General features: G+C 35.8%; 4 protein-coding genes and 1 non-coding gene across 6 annotated transcripts; 3 read left to right on the plus strand and 2 right to left on the minus strand.

Annotated features, from left to right (window-relative positions):
- The first annotated feature begins 1,649 nt into the window (after positions 1 to 1,649).
- LOC105638446 (Haloacid dehalogenase-like hydrolase (HAD) superfamily protein) lies at positions 1,650 to 4,229 on the plus strand. 2 transcript variants are annotated; one of them, XM_012222251.4, is made up of 5 exons: positions 1,650 to 2,277; positions 2,361 to 2,418; positions 2,677 to 2,737; positions 3,391 to 3,525; positions 3,808 to 4,229. In XM_012222251.4, the coding sequence occupies exons 1-5, from the start codon at positions 1,953 to 1,955 to the stop codon at positions 3,970 to 3,972; spliced, it is 744 nt and encodes a 247-aa protein (XP_012077641.1). In that variant the 5' UTR covers positions 1,650 to 1,952; the 3' UTR covers positions 3,973 to 4,229. The 2 variants fall into 2 exon arrangements, with proteins under 2 accessions (XP_012077641.1, XP_012077642.1); XM_012222252.4 differs by having other exon boundaries at positions 1,651 to 2,277; positions 2,376 to 2,418.
- Positions 4,230 to 4,259: 30 nt separating this feature from the next.
- On the minus strand, positions 4,260 to 4,332 carry TRNAK-CUU (transfer RNA lysine (anticodon CUU)). Its single transcript has one exon. It is a non-coding gene; the product is annotated as a tRNA-Lys (tRNA).
- A 1,195-nt stretch (positions 4,333 to 5,527) lies between these two features.
- LOC105638487 (uncharacterized) lies at positions 5,528 to 7,449 on the plus strand. The gene is made up of 3 exons (XM_012222296.4): positions 5,528 to 6,386; positions 6,697 to 6,834; positions 7,011 to 7,449. The coding sequence occupies exons 1-3, from the start codon at positions 5,655 to 5,657 to the stop codon at positions 7,149 to 7,151; spliced, it is 1,011 nt and encodes a 336-aa protein (XP_012077686.1). The 5' UTR covers positions 5,528 to 5,654; the 3' UTR covers positions 7,152 to 7,449.
- An 845-nt stretch (positions 7,450 to 8,294) lies between these two features.
- On the plus strand, positions 8,295 to 11,740 carry LOC105638445 (putative folate-biopterin transporter 8, chloroplastic). Its single transcript, XM_012222250.4, has 2 exons — positions 8,295 to 9,113; positions 9,958 to 11,740. Exons 1-2 carry the CDS (start codon positions 8,612 to 8,614, stop codon positions 11,106 to 11,108), a joined length of 1,653 nt encoding a protein of 550 aa, XP_012077640.1. The 5' UTR covers positions 8,295 to 8,611; the 3' UTR covers positions 11,109 to 11,740.
- Positions 11,741 to 11,842: 102 nt separating this feature from the next.
- LOC105638444 (pentatricopeptide repeat-containing protein At3g57430, chloroplastic) lies at positions 11,843 to 13,923 on the minus strand. The gene has a single exon (XM_012222249.3). It carries the CDS (start codon positions 13,849 to 13,851, stop codon positions 11,986 to 11,988), a length of 1,866 nt encoding a protein of 621 aa, XP_012077639.1. The 5' UTR covers positions 13,852 to 13,923; the 3' UTR covers positions 11,843 to 11,985.
- Positions 13,924 to 14,685: the final 762 nt, after the last annotated feature.

The raw sequence follows: 14,685 nt of genomic DNA on the forward strand, positions 1-14,685 counted from the left end.
AAATATTACTTGCAAGTTCGCTGAGAAACTTGAATTTTATTTCTATTTTTAAATGTTATTTTATACATTATTAAACACAACAGAATATATTATTTAATATTTTTCTTCGTATTTAATATTAAATTAAAAGAATACGTTATGCAAAACAGTGCATGCCATTTATTTTCCGTGCAATTACATAATAAAGATTTTCTGAAGCTAAATATTTATTCTGTATATATATACGTAATTTTTTCCAGCTATACACGTAATATGTGCAAGTGTATATATATAATTTCTTCTGCTAAAAGTCAAAATTAAGTCTGTATCCTTATAACGCCTTGCATTGTCTTCATCTATGAGTTTTGGCGACAGTCGAATTGTGCTACTAAAAGTAAAAAGGTAAACTATGTAATGAAGCAATGGAGATTCTTGACTTTGAAGGATTTACAAGTACTCTGTGGACTACACTTGTGTATCTCCCATCGCTAAATATCTGAAAAAAAAAAAAGAGTATTATTTTTATCTCATTAATAATAATAATAATATTTTTATCTCATTAATAATAATCTTTAAAAGTAAATTGCTAATTAATATGCTTTAAAATATTACCACATGGTAAATTCAAGTAATGGTGGGATTCATTAGTGAAAGTAAATATCTTGAGAGAATTTTAAGTATAAACGCTTTTATTTTTAAAAATATTAGTCTCTCATTTAATCGTTAAATAAGAATAAGTAGGTAGATTTGAAAGTACTCATAAAAAGATACATTAATTAGCCGTCAGCTAAAGGTAAAATGAGGCAAATCACTAGTAAAGTGCTCGAAATTCAATTCAAAACTCATTTGATAAACTTAACAAGTCGAACTTGAACTTACTTATAGAGCTCGTCTGATAAATTATTCTGGAGTAGTGGAGTTAATATTCTGGGAAAGGCTTTAAGTATAAACGCTCTTAGCCTTAAAGAGACTAGTTAATACTAAAATATATTTAATATTAATTTCACAATTAATACACACAAAAAAAAAAAAAAAAAAAACAAACACCTCCATAAAAATATGTAAATGTAGATTTTATGATTTAGTATCAAATGATAAAATCAAATGATTCAATTATTCCAACTATTAGAGCATAAAGTTTAATGGTTAATTTTTACTATAAAATTTTTTTTTTTGATGTACATCATATATGTATAGAATGTATTACTCCTTCTGTTCTAAAATTATAATCCCACTTTCTTTTTAAGGTGTCTCGAAATAAGAGTCCTATTTTATTTTTAAAAATATATTTTTTTCACTTTTTACAATATTTTTATATAATAATTCATGTAAATAATTAATATTCGTGGAGAAAAAGTTTTAAAATAGTTAAAGTTGAAACATTAGTATTCGACAATTCATCCTAGTTTAAGAAATTATTAGTATGTAAGTTTTAAGATCTTTAAGGATATATATAAAAAAATAAGAAAAAAATTATAGTAATTAAACTAATTTAATTAGCTTTTGGTAAAAGATATGAAATTCAGCTAAAATAATAATTTTGAGTTGGATGAAGTATTATTTTTAATATAAATTTATTATTACAAAGATATACACGAATACACGCCTATAAATTTTTTTTTGAAGGAATCGCCTATAAATTAAGAGGAGTTGCAGATCATTATTATAGCTCAACATTAAATGTGTGGTTTACCAGTACAGGAAAGAGTTTTTCTTCTTTCTGACAAGAAAATGTTTCTATGTCTTCTCTTGCCAGGAAAACGTTTCCCTCGTGGTATTGTTAGGACACTTCAATAATAATGCAGTGAGCAAAGAGCCAAATACTAAATTCCGTTTTATATATTTTTCAGAGAGGGAAAAATTATCCTCCACTGATTTTTGGGAATGAAAGCACAGTGACATTAAATCCAACCGGCGGTCAGAAGAATAATAAAGCTCGAAAAAATCGCGCTCTCTCTCTCTCTTTCTATCCCATGCCTGCTCTCCTCTCCAAATCCTTTCTCTTTCTGCACCCAAAATCCATTTCTCACTCTTCGATGGCCATAAGCGCTAAAGCTCGATTACGCGGTGTCGTTTTCGACATGGACGGAACCCTAACGGTCCCCGTAATCGATTTCGCCGCAATGTACAAGAGCGTGCTCGGAGAAGACGAGTATCGCAGAGTCAAAGCAGAAAATCCTTCAGGGATTGATATATTACATCATATTGAGAGTTGGAGTGCCGATAAGCAACGCAAGGCTCTTGAAATTATCACTGATTTTGAGCGCCAAGGCCTCGATCGCCTCCAAATCATGCCTGGTTAGTATATTTTTTATTGGTACGGTGTCATTCATTTGAATTTCTATTTGGGGGTTAATGGAAAATGTTAATTGATTTTATAGTTATCTACGGTGCAGGCGCAGTAGAGCTCTGTGGGTTTCTCGATTCAAAGAAAATCAGGTCAAGTCTCCATGCTGACAATCGTGTTAATTTTTCCTTTTGAATTGTGCAAAGTACATTGGATAGTCGGTTCATATACTTTTGATGATATTACTGTTCACCTGTTAGCTTTGTATGTATTCTACTGTGCATTCGTGATAGTATAAGGTGCTTGCAATTGCTTCCAACCCTTTATAATGACGTTGGTACTTGCAACAAGTTTTTGATTTGTGGGATGGTAACGAAACTCTGACTCTTTTCTTTTTCCTTTTTTTACAGAAGAGGATTAATTACTCGAAATGTGATGGAAGCAGTTGATCTTTTCCATTTAAAATCCGGGGTAAGTTTAGTTTAGTTTGTATTAAGTAAAGATTGTTAGTTCTGCATATGCTTCAGTGATTTGCTTAGAACAGCTGTGATACTCAGAACTATTTTATTGTATTGAGAGAGCCTATCAGATGAATTTACTTAAAAAGAGTGCAAGAGCGGTACACTGTCATGTTAAGCATTTAGAGACGAATCCACTGTAAACGCATTATGTGGAAATGGGGACCATGGATTAAGGAATGGGAGCTTGATGATGCTGTAAACTTTTTCCCATCTCTCTCATACTTCAGAAACATCTGCCCTTTTCTTGCTGAACATGGAGATCTGTTTGGTTTTTATATACATCACTCATCACTGTGATTCTTCTCACCCTTGAGTTTGATGCCTTAAACACTTTGTATAAAAGATGCTTTGCTGATGCTTACCAGTGCTTAATTTGCTTTAGGCTGAGAGCTGACCTGGATTCAGCTATGCATTCCTCTCACCAATACTATTTTTTCCATGTTGTTACTAGCTTGAACATGTAATCTATATATACAGCACATGCATGCTCTCTCTCTCTCTCTGCATTGACGTGCATACTTTCTTGTTGATATTTTATTTTCTTAAGCTTTTCCTTTCAAGTAGTTTGCAATCTTAATCTTGTCAGCTGTACTATAACTGCAGATGATATTTTCACCAGCATTAAGTAGAGAGTTCCGTCCTTATAAACCAGACCCAGCTCCTCTCCTGCATATCTGTTCAATGTGGGAAGTTCAGCCTAATGAAGTCATGATGGTTGGTGATAGCCTCAAAGATGATGTGAGCATGATCCTCTTTTCTCAAAAAAATTTTTCCCTGATACTTTTGACGTGTTGGTTTAGCATTTTGTTGTCTCTGATGCATTTATGAAAAGCACTGTTTTTCGCTACTGCCTCAAAACATTTTATACGTAACTGATGAGATAATCACTATCAGATTATATAGGATTACGTGTTTTCTTGTTCTTGTTGAGAACATATCTAGTTCTGATGAATTAGGGGTTTGTAATATTGATGAATTCATGATCCTGTGCATTGGGTGATTGATATTTGGATATCGCAGGTAGCTTGTGGGAAACGAGCTGGAGCATTCACATGCTTACTTGATGAGAAAGGGAGGTACAGCTCTCATGATTTTACCAATTTGGATCTACAGCCAGATTTTACAGTTTCTTCCCTTGCTGAGATTCATTCACTATTGGAGTCAAATTTTGATTTGATGCCATGATTTTTAGTTATTGATGAAGAGTTAGATTACGCTTTACCTGTATCATTTTAGATTAGAACAAAAAGATTCCTAATGTAAAGTGGTGGGGAACAAAAGCCAAGAAATCAACAAAGCATAAGAAGAGAATCAAGAGGCTTCTTGACCTTTGTTTCCTGAAAGGAGAAACAGAGCTGACTTCACTCTGTTTTTGTTGTTGTGGTATTGGATGATAAAGTATTTCAAACCTGTATTAATGTGTAGTATATATTCGTATTTTAGACGAGGTGTGTGTATAAAAAAATATAGATCGCCCACCGTGGGGCTCGAACCCACGACCACAAGGTTAAGAGCCTTGCGCTCTACCGACTGAGCTAGACGGGCTTGCTGATAATGACCATATAATGTACATATCTATTTCGTATTTTAGATTTTATGTGAATTAAATAAAATATAAATCGCCAGCCAGAAGTTTCAAACCTACGACCACAAGGGGAAGAGCCGAGCCGGACTTGCTGGCAATACAAATATACACGTACCATGTGCTGTACATACAATTATACATGTTTAAGAAAATAAAAATCACCCACCATGAGCCCGAATCCCCGACTACAAGGTTAGAGCCTTGCGCTCTACCGACTATGCTAGACGGCCTTACTGGCATGTTTAATTGATGAGTTTGTAACTTGATCCTAAAGTCTTTCCATGCTCAACAAGAAGATATCAGCAGATATTGATAATGAGTGGTTAACCATTTTACAACTCTAGTAACTAGAATTAAGATTAAATTTAAAAAATAACTGATATTATCATTATATTTTAGTGTATATATTAGAACATAATTATCTATATTACAATAACAATTAGTATTATAATATTACTATAGTTATAATTGTTTTAAGTATCATTTTCCTATTGAATGATCATAAACATCGTTGTCTTAAAAAATATATAATTTCATTGATTTAATCCATGAGTGAGGTCATAGATTGGATTTAGGTAAGTCATTCTCTGTAGCAAAATGTATCAAATAAAATGATTTACAAATTAGGTCACAATGTTAAATATTCAATTTAAATTTTCATAATTTTTTGCTTATAAAAATTTACGATCTGCTTTAAGTTCAACTAACATCTTGGCTATTTTCTTTATTAAAGTGCACTTGGACCACGAATCGTTTGTTTTATTTTATGAAACAAAAGTTCAACCATAGTTTGTGAAATGCACGGGGAGCGTACTACTAGTAAAATACAAAACAAAAACATTATTTAATCAAAATAATGAATCTTTACTCTTTAGTTGTACGGTGTATATTTTATTTTTTAACCATTACGGTTTACGAATTTAGCCGCATCTGATGTCGTTTTTATGAAGCCGCTGATGGCTTTCTCAATCTCAGCCTGTCCTTCAACGACATGACGTTGCGTTTGATAAAATAATAAGCCTACAATTAATGGCCCTCCATTTAAGGCCGTAGTAGCTGCTATAGTTCTGTTAAACTTGGCGCCAAAATTCTGTTTCAAAAATCTTCCCTTCGAGGTGCTTAAGCCACGTCGGCAATGTGCCGTGTATTCATTGGCTAACCGGTAACTGAATCACGGTGTATTTCTCTTGCTCTATAAAACCATGGTAGACCTCCATTTCTTTCAACTTACAAGAGATAGAAGCCAGGTAGAGCATCGATCAACAAAGAAATTCAAGAAAAAATGAGTGAACCCAATCAAGAACTTGAAATCTCCACCACATCCGATGGCGGCAATACCATCCCTGATAACCTCTCGGAGGAATCCATTGATTTTACCCTTCTCCGCCTCAACAGTTTCAATTCTTCGGATAATAATACGAACACAGACAACCCCACCGCCGCCACCCACTGCCATACCCCTTGCACCGCCTGTGGCTGCCGTCGCTCTTCCTTTCCGCCCACCAATATCTCTTCTTCGACCAACAAACGCCGCTCTCCTGACCTCAACGCTACTAAACTGGACCCAGAAGATCAAATCCCCAAAAAACCCAAGAAACTCTTTCTTGAACCTCAGGAGAAGACCGTCAGCACTCCTTCTCTCTATGGTTTCTCCAAGATCACTCTACCTTTCAGTATTGGATCGGACAACTCGGCTCAGGCCCCCGCCATAGACCCGGTTCCTTTACTGCGTCGCTGCCATTCTGATCCTTACAACCCACCAGTGGCAGGATCCGACTCTCTTTCTGGGTCGTGTATGGGTTCGGCATCAAAGCTTGCTCCGCAGTCCCCGCCAGAGAATTCCAAAATTGTGGGGGCCACCGATGTGACAACGCCTGCATCAAAGGCAACTGCTTCTCTGCCACCACGGCCGCCGATTCTCAGGAGATGCGTGTCAGACCCATCACCTAACAAGAGCTATTCAAGATCATCGAGCTCTAATGATATGACTGTTGATGGGACTCCTCACTATGAGGTTAGTGGTAGTTGCATTGGGGTCTCAACGAATTTTGGGATTGTTAAGCTTTATTTGGATTCTTCGTGTTCTTTAATTAAAAGATGGCTTCCTGGGTTTTGGGTGTATTGTCAATTCTTAATTTCTCATATTGTCAGCTTGCTCTTTTCTTTTCTTTCTCAGAAAGTATGGATAATTGGGCTAAAGATGGGATCTTTTTGTGTTGATGGCTGGAATTTGATTAGTATAATTTTAGACTTTTTAGTTGTTTGGTTAATGTGGATTTTTGCAATTCTTTTGGATTGGTTAATGAGTTAATGGCTAATGACAGTGGCTGAAGAGAATGAGGGATCGCATGAAGGAAATGAATCAGTGGTGGGATGAACTAATGCTTGATGAAGCGAGATGTGAAGAGGAACAAGAAGATAAAGGCACTGAAGAAAACGAAACTACCATTGCTGCTGTACAGGTATATATTCTAAACATGTATATTTTACAATTGAATCTTGTATCTGATTCTGCTTAATTATAGATAACTCCAAGATTCAGAATTTGATATTTTAATCCCAAATGTGTCTAAATGCTTGTTTTATGGTATTTGACAGTGTGGAGTTAATTGGGTTTATCTTCCTGTGTTATTTGCAGGGTGGATCAGTGAGAGAACACGATGAATCTGTCTCTGTAGAGAAAATTGAAGGATGCTTTGTTGCCTGCTTTCGGTGTCCCTGTGGCAAAAGCTATCGTATCCTTTTTTCTGGAAAAGATTGTTACTACAAGCTCATATAGTCTGGGAGTTCCATTCTTTCTGGGTTTCAATCCTTTTTGTTAAAAATGTTGTTCTTATTCATTCTTTAATTTCTTATTTTCTGATTGTTTTAAGGATGCTTCTTGTGGTAAAATACTGATCTTTAGATGAGGTCAATTTCAGTAGTTGTTATTCAATGATATTCGTGTCATCTGATTGCTAGAACATCACCCTGTTGATGGTGTTGTGCTGATAGGAAGATAAATAAGTGTACTTTGTGGGAAACCTTGTACAGAATGGTTAATAAATGAATTGTGCAGGTTCTTTTCTTGACAGCTATGGTTGATGTGCAGCTACCGTTCTTATGGCTTAAAGGCAAAATATTAACAATAAAACAGGCAAAATTTTCAAGGAAGTGGATAATTTTTTGCTAGAACAATAAAACCATATATATACTCCAGCCTTTTGGAGGGTTAGCTTGCTAACCTATAGTCTATATTCTATATTTGTCAAATTGATACCTTGGATCCATGAATATTGATTTGCGGATCTTTCAAGTAAGTGTTATTTTCCTCGAATGAATGGATTGACCTGCTCAGTCATCAAGGTACATCAACCAAAAAAAAAGGAAAGATGAAAAGGCTTAGGATGACCCTTTCTTTCATTTCTTAAGAAGAGGAAGAGGAGGAGCTTAACGCACTTTGTTTGGCAATAGGGATTTCTTTTTTAATGCTAAATACAAAGTTAAGTCGAAGGATTAAGTAAATATTTTATAGAAATTAAGTAATATTTTTACTCCTATTGGAAATCAAGATTCATCTAACATTGTCCAACGGTAAAAAGAATCCCCTAAAATCTGAAGAAAAGGTTATAATCACGCGAATCTACCGGATCCTACCAAGAAATTTGAAAACAAATGAAATGATGAGGGGAGTGAGAGTGAGAGTTGAGAGAAAAAAACAAAAAAACCCCAAAGCCAAAGCCTTTCTGACACGTCATCATTTCCTATATTGTCTTATACTAATAACGGTGCATATTCATCCATTGTCAAGGTCATACGCTTCACTTCACTGGCCAATATTTTACCATATTAAATCCTCTGCTGCTCTGCTGTGTTATATCATATGGGACCAGACATATCTTTTTTCTTCTGTACTTGATTGTGGCCCCTTCATATCCCCCATGACAATCAACAAACCAACAAACAAGGTATCATGGGCAATGAGAAATTCCTGATCTCTCTCTTGACCAGCCTGGTTTAAATTTTATTTAATTATTAATAAAATAATAAAATACCCCTTGCCTACACCATTCTAGTTCTAGATCCCTCTCCACTCTTTATATCATTATATTCATATTCTTTCTTCTTCTTTGAGCAATTCATAAGGTGAGTTTTCCCCATATTATGCGTTCACAGACAAACTTCGAGTAAGTTTGTTTGTTTCGGGTGGGTCAAATACTACATTGAAACTTTGAAGTTTCGAACTTTCCTATTAGAATCATGATTAGTTCATCAACTCCTACTAAAAACCCAATTATAACAATTATTCCTAAAAATCTGAAATTGTCTTTACGGCCTCAGAATTTATCTCGCCTCCATTTGAGATCAATTCAATGCTCTTTTCAAAATCAAAATCCCAATACTTTGAAGAGGCCTGCAAATCCAAAAACGCATCTTTTTGGAGTCATAACCCCAGGTCCTGTTTTTACCCAGAAAGGCAATACAAGGAGGGGTAATGAGGAAAACAGAGGTTTTGCCCAAGTGGGTAGTCAACAGATGGCAGTATTATGTGGGTTTGGGTATTGGGTGCAGGGTTTCAGGTGCTTTCCATGGTTGGCTCTCAACTTTCACATGGCCAACAATCTAAACCTGCAACCATTAACATTGCAGCTCGTCCAGCACTGTGGTAACCTTCCCATGGTGGCCAAGCCTCTCTATGGAATCCTCTCTGATGCTATTTATATTGGTGGTGCTCATAGAATACCTTATATTCTCATTGGAGGTTAGTTTAGACATATCTTATTTTTTCTTGTTTACTTTATGATTCCCATTTTGAATTCTGTGTTGAATAGATTGTCAATTTTTGCATTCTTCATGGCTCGTTTTTTGTTTAGCCTTAATTTCTTATTTTAGAGTTTTCTAGGCTTTTCTCAAAAAAAGAAGAAAAAAAAATTTGTAGGCTTTGTTTGTCATCTTTTGTGAATTTATATTATTGTTGCATCCTCTGTTTCAAACCACTCCGGATAAATATTCTTGGTGTTATTTTGCACCTGTATTAGCACGCTTAAGATTCTCTGTCATTTCCATGTCCAAAACTTATCCCGATGGGTAATGCAATGTAAACTTAGCTTCACATCTTAGATTCCTCAGAATAGTATAAATTTACTTGGGCGTTGGTTAACATTTGCTGTCTTATTTATCGTCAATGTAAAGGTTTGCTTAATGAGTTAAGTTACGGTTTAAATTATCGTTAATCTTAACGCTCTCAAAAGGTTCAAATTTCGTATAGCATGCTAGAATATGGCAAATCGATCTTTTTTTAAGAAAGAAAGGGTCCAAACTCATTCATGTAAAAAAAAATCTTTTTTATGTATTTTTAGATGACTTTATAATCATATGGTTCTGCTTCTGAAAATAAACAAATGCATCTTCATTAGGGAGATAGGTATTAAATATGCAATACAATCTGTAACTAGAAACTTGAAGCTTATTGCTAGATTAAGACTGTAAGAGCTGAGAGCTAAACTGTAAGTGGAGAAAAAATCCATTTCTAATTTTCAAGGCCTAATAAAGGCCAGCTGATCAGTCAAACTAATGAAAGAGTCTGACACAGAAAAATTTCTCAGTCTTGTTGCAGATCCTATCTTGGGGGCCATTGGCGTTCATCCCACTTGCCCGTGAAGCTCTTCCTATCCTTTTGGCATGCATTCTTCTTGGAAATCTCGGTGCATCAGTTGCAGAAGTTGCAAAGGATGCTCTTGTTGCAGAGTATGGCCAGAAACATAAAATTAGAGGCCTCCAGTCCTATTCATTCATGGCTTTAGCTGTTGGTGGAATCCTAGGAAACTTGCTTGGCGGTTACTTCTTAATGAAAGCACCACCCAAGAACGTCTTTCTCATATTTTCCTATCTATTATCTATTCAATTTGCAATTTCATTAACAGCTAGGGAGGTGTCGCTTGGTTTATCACGAACATCAGATCAAAAACTTGCTAAGGAATCAATCTGGGAAAATATCACAAAAAAGCTAAGTGATCTTAAAATGGCATTAGGTGAAGACATTATTTCTCGCCCTCTTACCTGGATTGTAGCTTCCATTGCTGCAGTCCCAGTTCTATCAGGTTCTATCTTTTGCTATCAAACACAATGCCTAAATTTAGATCCTTCAATTATTGGAATGTCAAAGGTAATTGGGCAGTTGATGCTTCTTTCATTGACTGTACTCTATGACCGATACTGGAAAGGAGTGCCCATGAGGAAATTGATAGCTTCAACCCAGGTTCTATACGCTTCTTCTCTTCTTCTTGATGTTGTGCTAGTGAGACAGATAAATCTTAGAGTGGGAATTCCCAATGATGTATTTGTTTGTTGTTTTTCGGGCTTAGCTGAAACCCTTGCACAATTTAAGCTTCTTCCCTTTTCAGTGCTATTAGCAAGTTTATGTCCAAAGGGTTGTGAAGGGTCTCTTACTTCTTTCTTGGCATCAACATTGTGTTTATCATCAATTGTCAGTGGGTTTTTGGGTGTTGGCTTAGCTTCCCTGATGGGGATAACAGCTGGTGATTACTCACGCCTGCCTGTGGGAATTTTGATACAGTTCATTTTAGCATTACTGCCTTTGGGATGGATTCATTATGTACCTTCCCAATCCACGGTTGAGAAGAATAGAAAGAGAGGTATCAGCAAAAGAAGTAGAAAAGTTAGGAGGATTGGAAGAGTTGTGTTAGGCTCCATTTATTTTTATCGGAGAGAGAGAGAATCTGAGGCACAGGGATAATTATACTTGGTGTAATATTAGCTTTCTTTTATCATAAAGAGGAGAGAAAATTTGAAACAGTTGGATTATTCAAGTCTCTTGCTGATGGATCAATCAGCCATCTGAGAAGGTGAGGTGGTATCAGTTCGTAACGGCCAGTCAGCCACAACTCTGCAAAAGGCAATCAATTTATTCAACTGCACATTGCCCTTCTGATGTATATTAATCAGATCTGTGCTCCGTTAGGGTGTTGCTGTTGGGTGTCAAGACCAGCTTTTAATTCTGCATGTTAAATTACCGATTAGGCAGCTTAAAGGATGGTAATTAAGCAGGAGGCAATCCAAATGAATTGTACAATCTCAATGCACCTTATGTTGAACTCGCCTGGTGGAACTCTGTTTCTGGCCTTCTGATATGTAACTGTAATGAACTTGTAACAGGGCATCCACATTCCCTTACTAGGAAACTGTTGCAAGTTTGAAATTTTTTTTTTTTTCTCGTAAATCCAAAACAGAAAAGCAGAACGGACTTCTGCTTTCAATTTTTCTATTTAAGATTTGGAGCTCGTATTACAGTCTCAAGCTATGTCTATGCTTGTTAAGTGATCATTTTTGTCATTTTTATTGAGTGAAGTGCCTTTAAGAGTCTGATTATTTCTTTTGTTGTGTCATTTTCGGGGATATTTCTTATTATCTTTGAATGCTGAAAAGAGGAGGGGAGGGAGTTGGTGGAGTTTCATTAAAAAAACCAACCAATTGAATGCGCCTTCAAAGATAAGAATTTCCAATATATTACCATACAAATTAAAATTCATGCTATTGTAGCATTGTTTGAACCACATGCTACCCTTAATAATAAGGATCCACAAAATAACCCACCAATGAGCAATGCTCGACACCTACATAACACACTGAAATTCAGGAGAATGAGCAGTTCCCTTCATGAACAATATAAGAGCATCTAGCATTTTATATATCGAGTTCGAACAAGGATGTGCTTTATCAGCAGCATAGAAACAATGAGTTTTGTCATTAATGCTTATCCAACTGCACCCAGGAGTTTTCCTTAAACCCTTTTCTTTCATTATTGTTCTTACTTCAGCTACAACATCCCATCTCCTAGAAGAAGCATGTAAGTTCGATAGTGAGACATAATTTGAGGGGTTCCCAGGTTCTAACTGAATAAGGAACTTGTAAGCTAGATCCTGCAACTCGGTACTCCCATGCATTATGGAAGCACTAACAAGAGCCCCCCAAACACTTGGACCGGGTTCCATAGGCATTTTCTTAATAAAATCTAACGCCAGTCCAAGCTGGCCTGATCTGCCTAACATATCAACGACACAAGCACAAATCTCTGCTGTTGGCTTAATTTTATAGTCATTGATTGCAGAGTTATAGATGCGAAGGCCTTCATCGACCAAACCTGCCCTGCTACAGGCAGAAAGAACCCCTACAACTGTTATCATATCTGGTTTGTTCCCTATCTGAAGCATCCTGTCATATATAAAGACAGCTTCCTCTCCCATTCCATGTAATCCATATCCACAAACCATGGAACTCCAAGATATTACATCTCTACAAAAAGATACATCCTCAAACACTCGCCTTGCATGCTTCAAGTTACCACACTTTGAATACATGTCGATCAAAGCATTACTTAGAGACACATCATGATTCAATTTTTTCCTAATTGCATATCCATGAATTTGTTTCCCACTAGTTAAACTAGCGAGTGAGCCACAAGTAGGAAGAAGACTCACTAGCGATACCCTGCTAGGTTCTACTCCACCTTTCAGCTGCATTTCACGAAAAAGAACCAAGGCTTCTTCTAGAGCTCCAGCTTGCACATAACCATTGATCATTGCCGTCCAGGCATATACATTTCTCCTGTTCATTTGATCAAACACTCGTTTAGCCACATCAACTTTGTTAATCCTCGAATACATATCAATCAAACAAGATCCCAAATGAACATCTGAAACCGAGTTCCAACCCCAACCCAATTCATTTCTCACTATAAACCCATGAAGCTCCCTTCCATAATCCCATTTCCCAATGTCACAATTACACAAAAGCAAAAGACTTGAAACTGTAAATTCATTGGGCTTGAAACCTTCAATTTGCATATCTTCAACTAATCCCGTCACCTCCTTGTTGAGATTCCGATCCCCCGAATCCACATATCCCGCTATAACAATATTCCAAGAACCCATATTTCTCTCTGGCATTTCATCAAATAGTTTCAAACATGTTTCAAATTCACGACATTTACAATACATAGACATAAGAGAGTTAGCAACAATAGTATCCGAAACAAACCCAGTCGTTATACTTTTCCCATGAATCAGTTTCCCTGTACTCAAGTCACCCACCTTACTGCAAATTTTTGATAGCGTTGAAAAGGTATAATCGTCCGCCAACACGCCACAATATAACATTTGACAAAACAGATGAAAAGATTTGTTGTACATGTGATTTTTCACATACCCATTGATGAGGGAGTTCCATAGATGCACACTTTTCTCTTCTAGAGAGTCAAAAACGAGTTTGGACTCGGTTGGGACACCGCAAACAGCGTACGCACAAATGAGTTTTGTAGCCAAAAAGGGATTCTGAGAGAAACCTAGAGTGAGGATTCGAGTATGGCATTGTTGGGTGAGATGGAGAGAGTTGCGGGCAATTGAGAGCTGAAGCAAATAGAGAAGATTGCGAGATGGAGATTGCAGAGTGGCAGAATGGTAATAGCGGGAGAGTAGGATCATTTAGAGCTCTCGTACGCCGGTTGTAGCTCGTTTTGAATTTGGCGGGTTATTCTTGAATGATGAAATGCAACGAACCAAATGCCAATCGATGCGGATTAATCGGGCTTGGGCTTAGATATGATCCAGCCTGGCCTACCAAAGACCAGTTGATTAATCCAGTACGGCTATGACCTCGGTTTGTTAAATAATGTTGGGCTTTTGTTAAGATGGAATTAATATTTGGAAATTTATTTTTTTTTCTAGAAAAAAAAAGAGAAAATTTTCACTTATTTCTATTTATCAATTATGAAAATTATGTGTCTAGATCACATTTGATAGTGTTTCTTTATAAAACAATTAAATTTTATTAAGAAATGTGCGTTGTTGTGCGCTTCATATTTTACTGATTAAAAAAATTTTCATTTATTTAAGAATAAGAATCTATATCAGTCTTTTTATCAAGTAATAATTCTCTCCATATTTATTAGATTAATTAATATAAATAATGAATTGATCCTCTTTAAAGTACCTTGTTTAAGACACATATTTAATTTTAATTTATTTGTTATATTCAAGATAAGATTCTTTTCCTCTTTGTTAGGATGTTTCTTCTTTATACAGTTTCAAATTTCAATACTAAAGTATCTAAAATTATACTATAAAGAAGAATGTAATGTCGTAATTAGTTGTGAATGAGTATAATATAATATCCCAATTAGGGTTTAAGGACAACTAATATCCTCCTGCCACAATATAGGACATATGTTAAGAGAATGTCAAATTAATTACTTAATTAAATGTTAATTACCCACAAAGAATATGCAAAAAGGGTGGGATTAGGAAATCAAGAAAAGA

The sequence above is a fragment of the Jatropha curcas genome, chromosome 7 (genome assembly GCF_041381405.1).
Source record: "Jatropha curcas cultivar XTBG-Jc1 chromosome 7, XTBG_Jcur_1.0, whole genome shotgun sequence".
Lineage (NCBI taxonomy): Eukaryota > Viridiplantae > Streptophyta > Magnoliopsida > Malpighiales > Euphorbiaceae > Jatropha > Jatropha curcas.

Coding starts and splice junctions, on each gene's coding strand:
- LOC105638445 (XM_012222250.4), top strand. CDS start 8,612: ATGATTAGTTCATCAACTCCTACTAAAAACCCAATTATAACAATTATT. Junction 9,114..9,957: donor ACCTTATATTCTCATTGGAG/GTTAGTTTAGAC, acceptor AAAATTTCTCAG/TCTTGTTGCAGATCCTATCT.
- LOC105638487 (XM_012222296.4), top strand. CDS start 5,655: ATGAGTGAACCCAATCAAGAACTTGAAATCTCCACCACATCCGATGGC. Junction 6,387..6,696: donor ATGGGACTCCTCACTATGAG/GTTAGTGGTAGT, acceptor GGCTAATGACAG/TGGCTGAAGAGAATGAGGGA. Junction 6,835..7,010: donor CTACCATTGCTGCTGTACAG/GTATATATTCTA, acceptor TGTTATTTGCAG/GGTGGATCAGTGAGAGAACA.
- LOC105638446 (XM_012222251.4), top strand. CDS start 1,953: ATGCCTGCTCTCCTCTCCAAATCCTTTCTCTTTCTGCACCCAAAATCC. Junction 2,278..2,360: donor TCGCCTCCAAATCATGCCTG/GTTAGTATATTT, acceptor TTGATTTTATAG/TTATCTACGGTGCAGGCGCA. Junction 3,526..3,807: donor GTGATAGCCTCAAAGATGAT/GTGAGCATGATC, acceptor TGGATATCGCAG/GTAGCTTGTGGGAAACGAGC.
- LOC105638444 (XM_012222249.3), bottom strand. CDS start 13,851: ATGATCCTACTCTCCCGCTATTACCATTCTGCCACTCTGCAATCTCCA.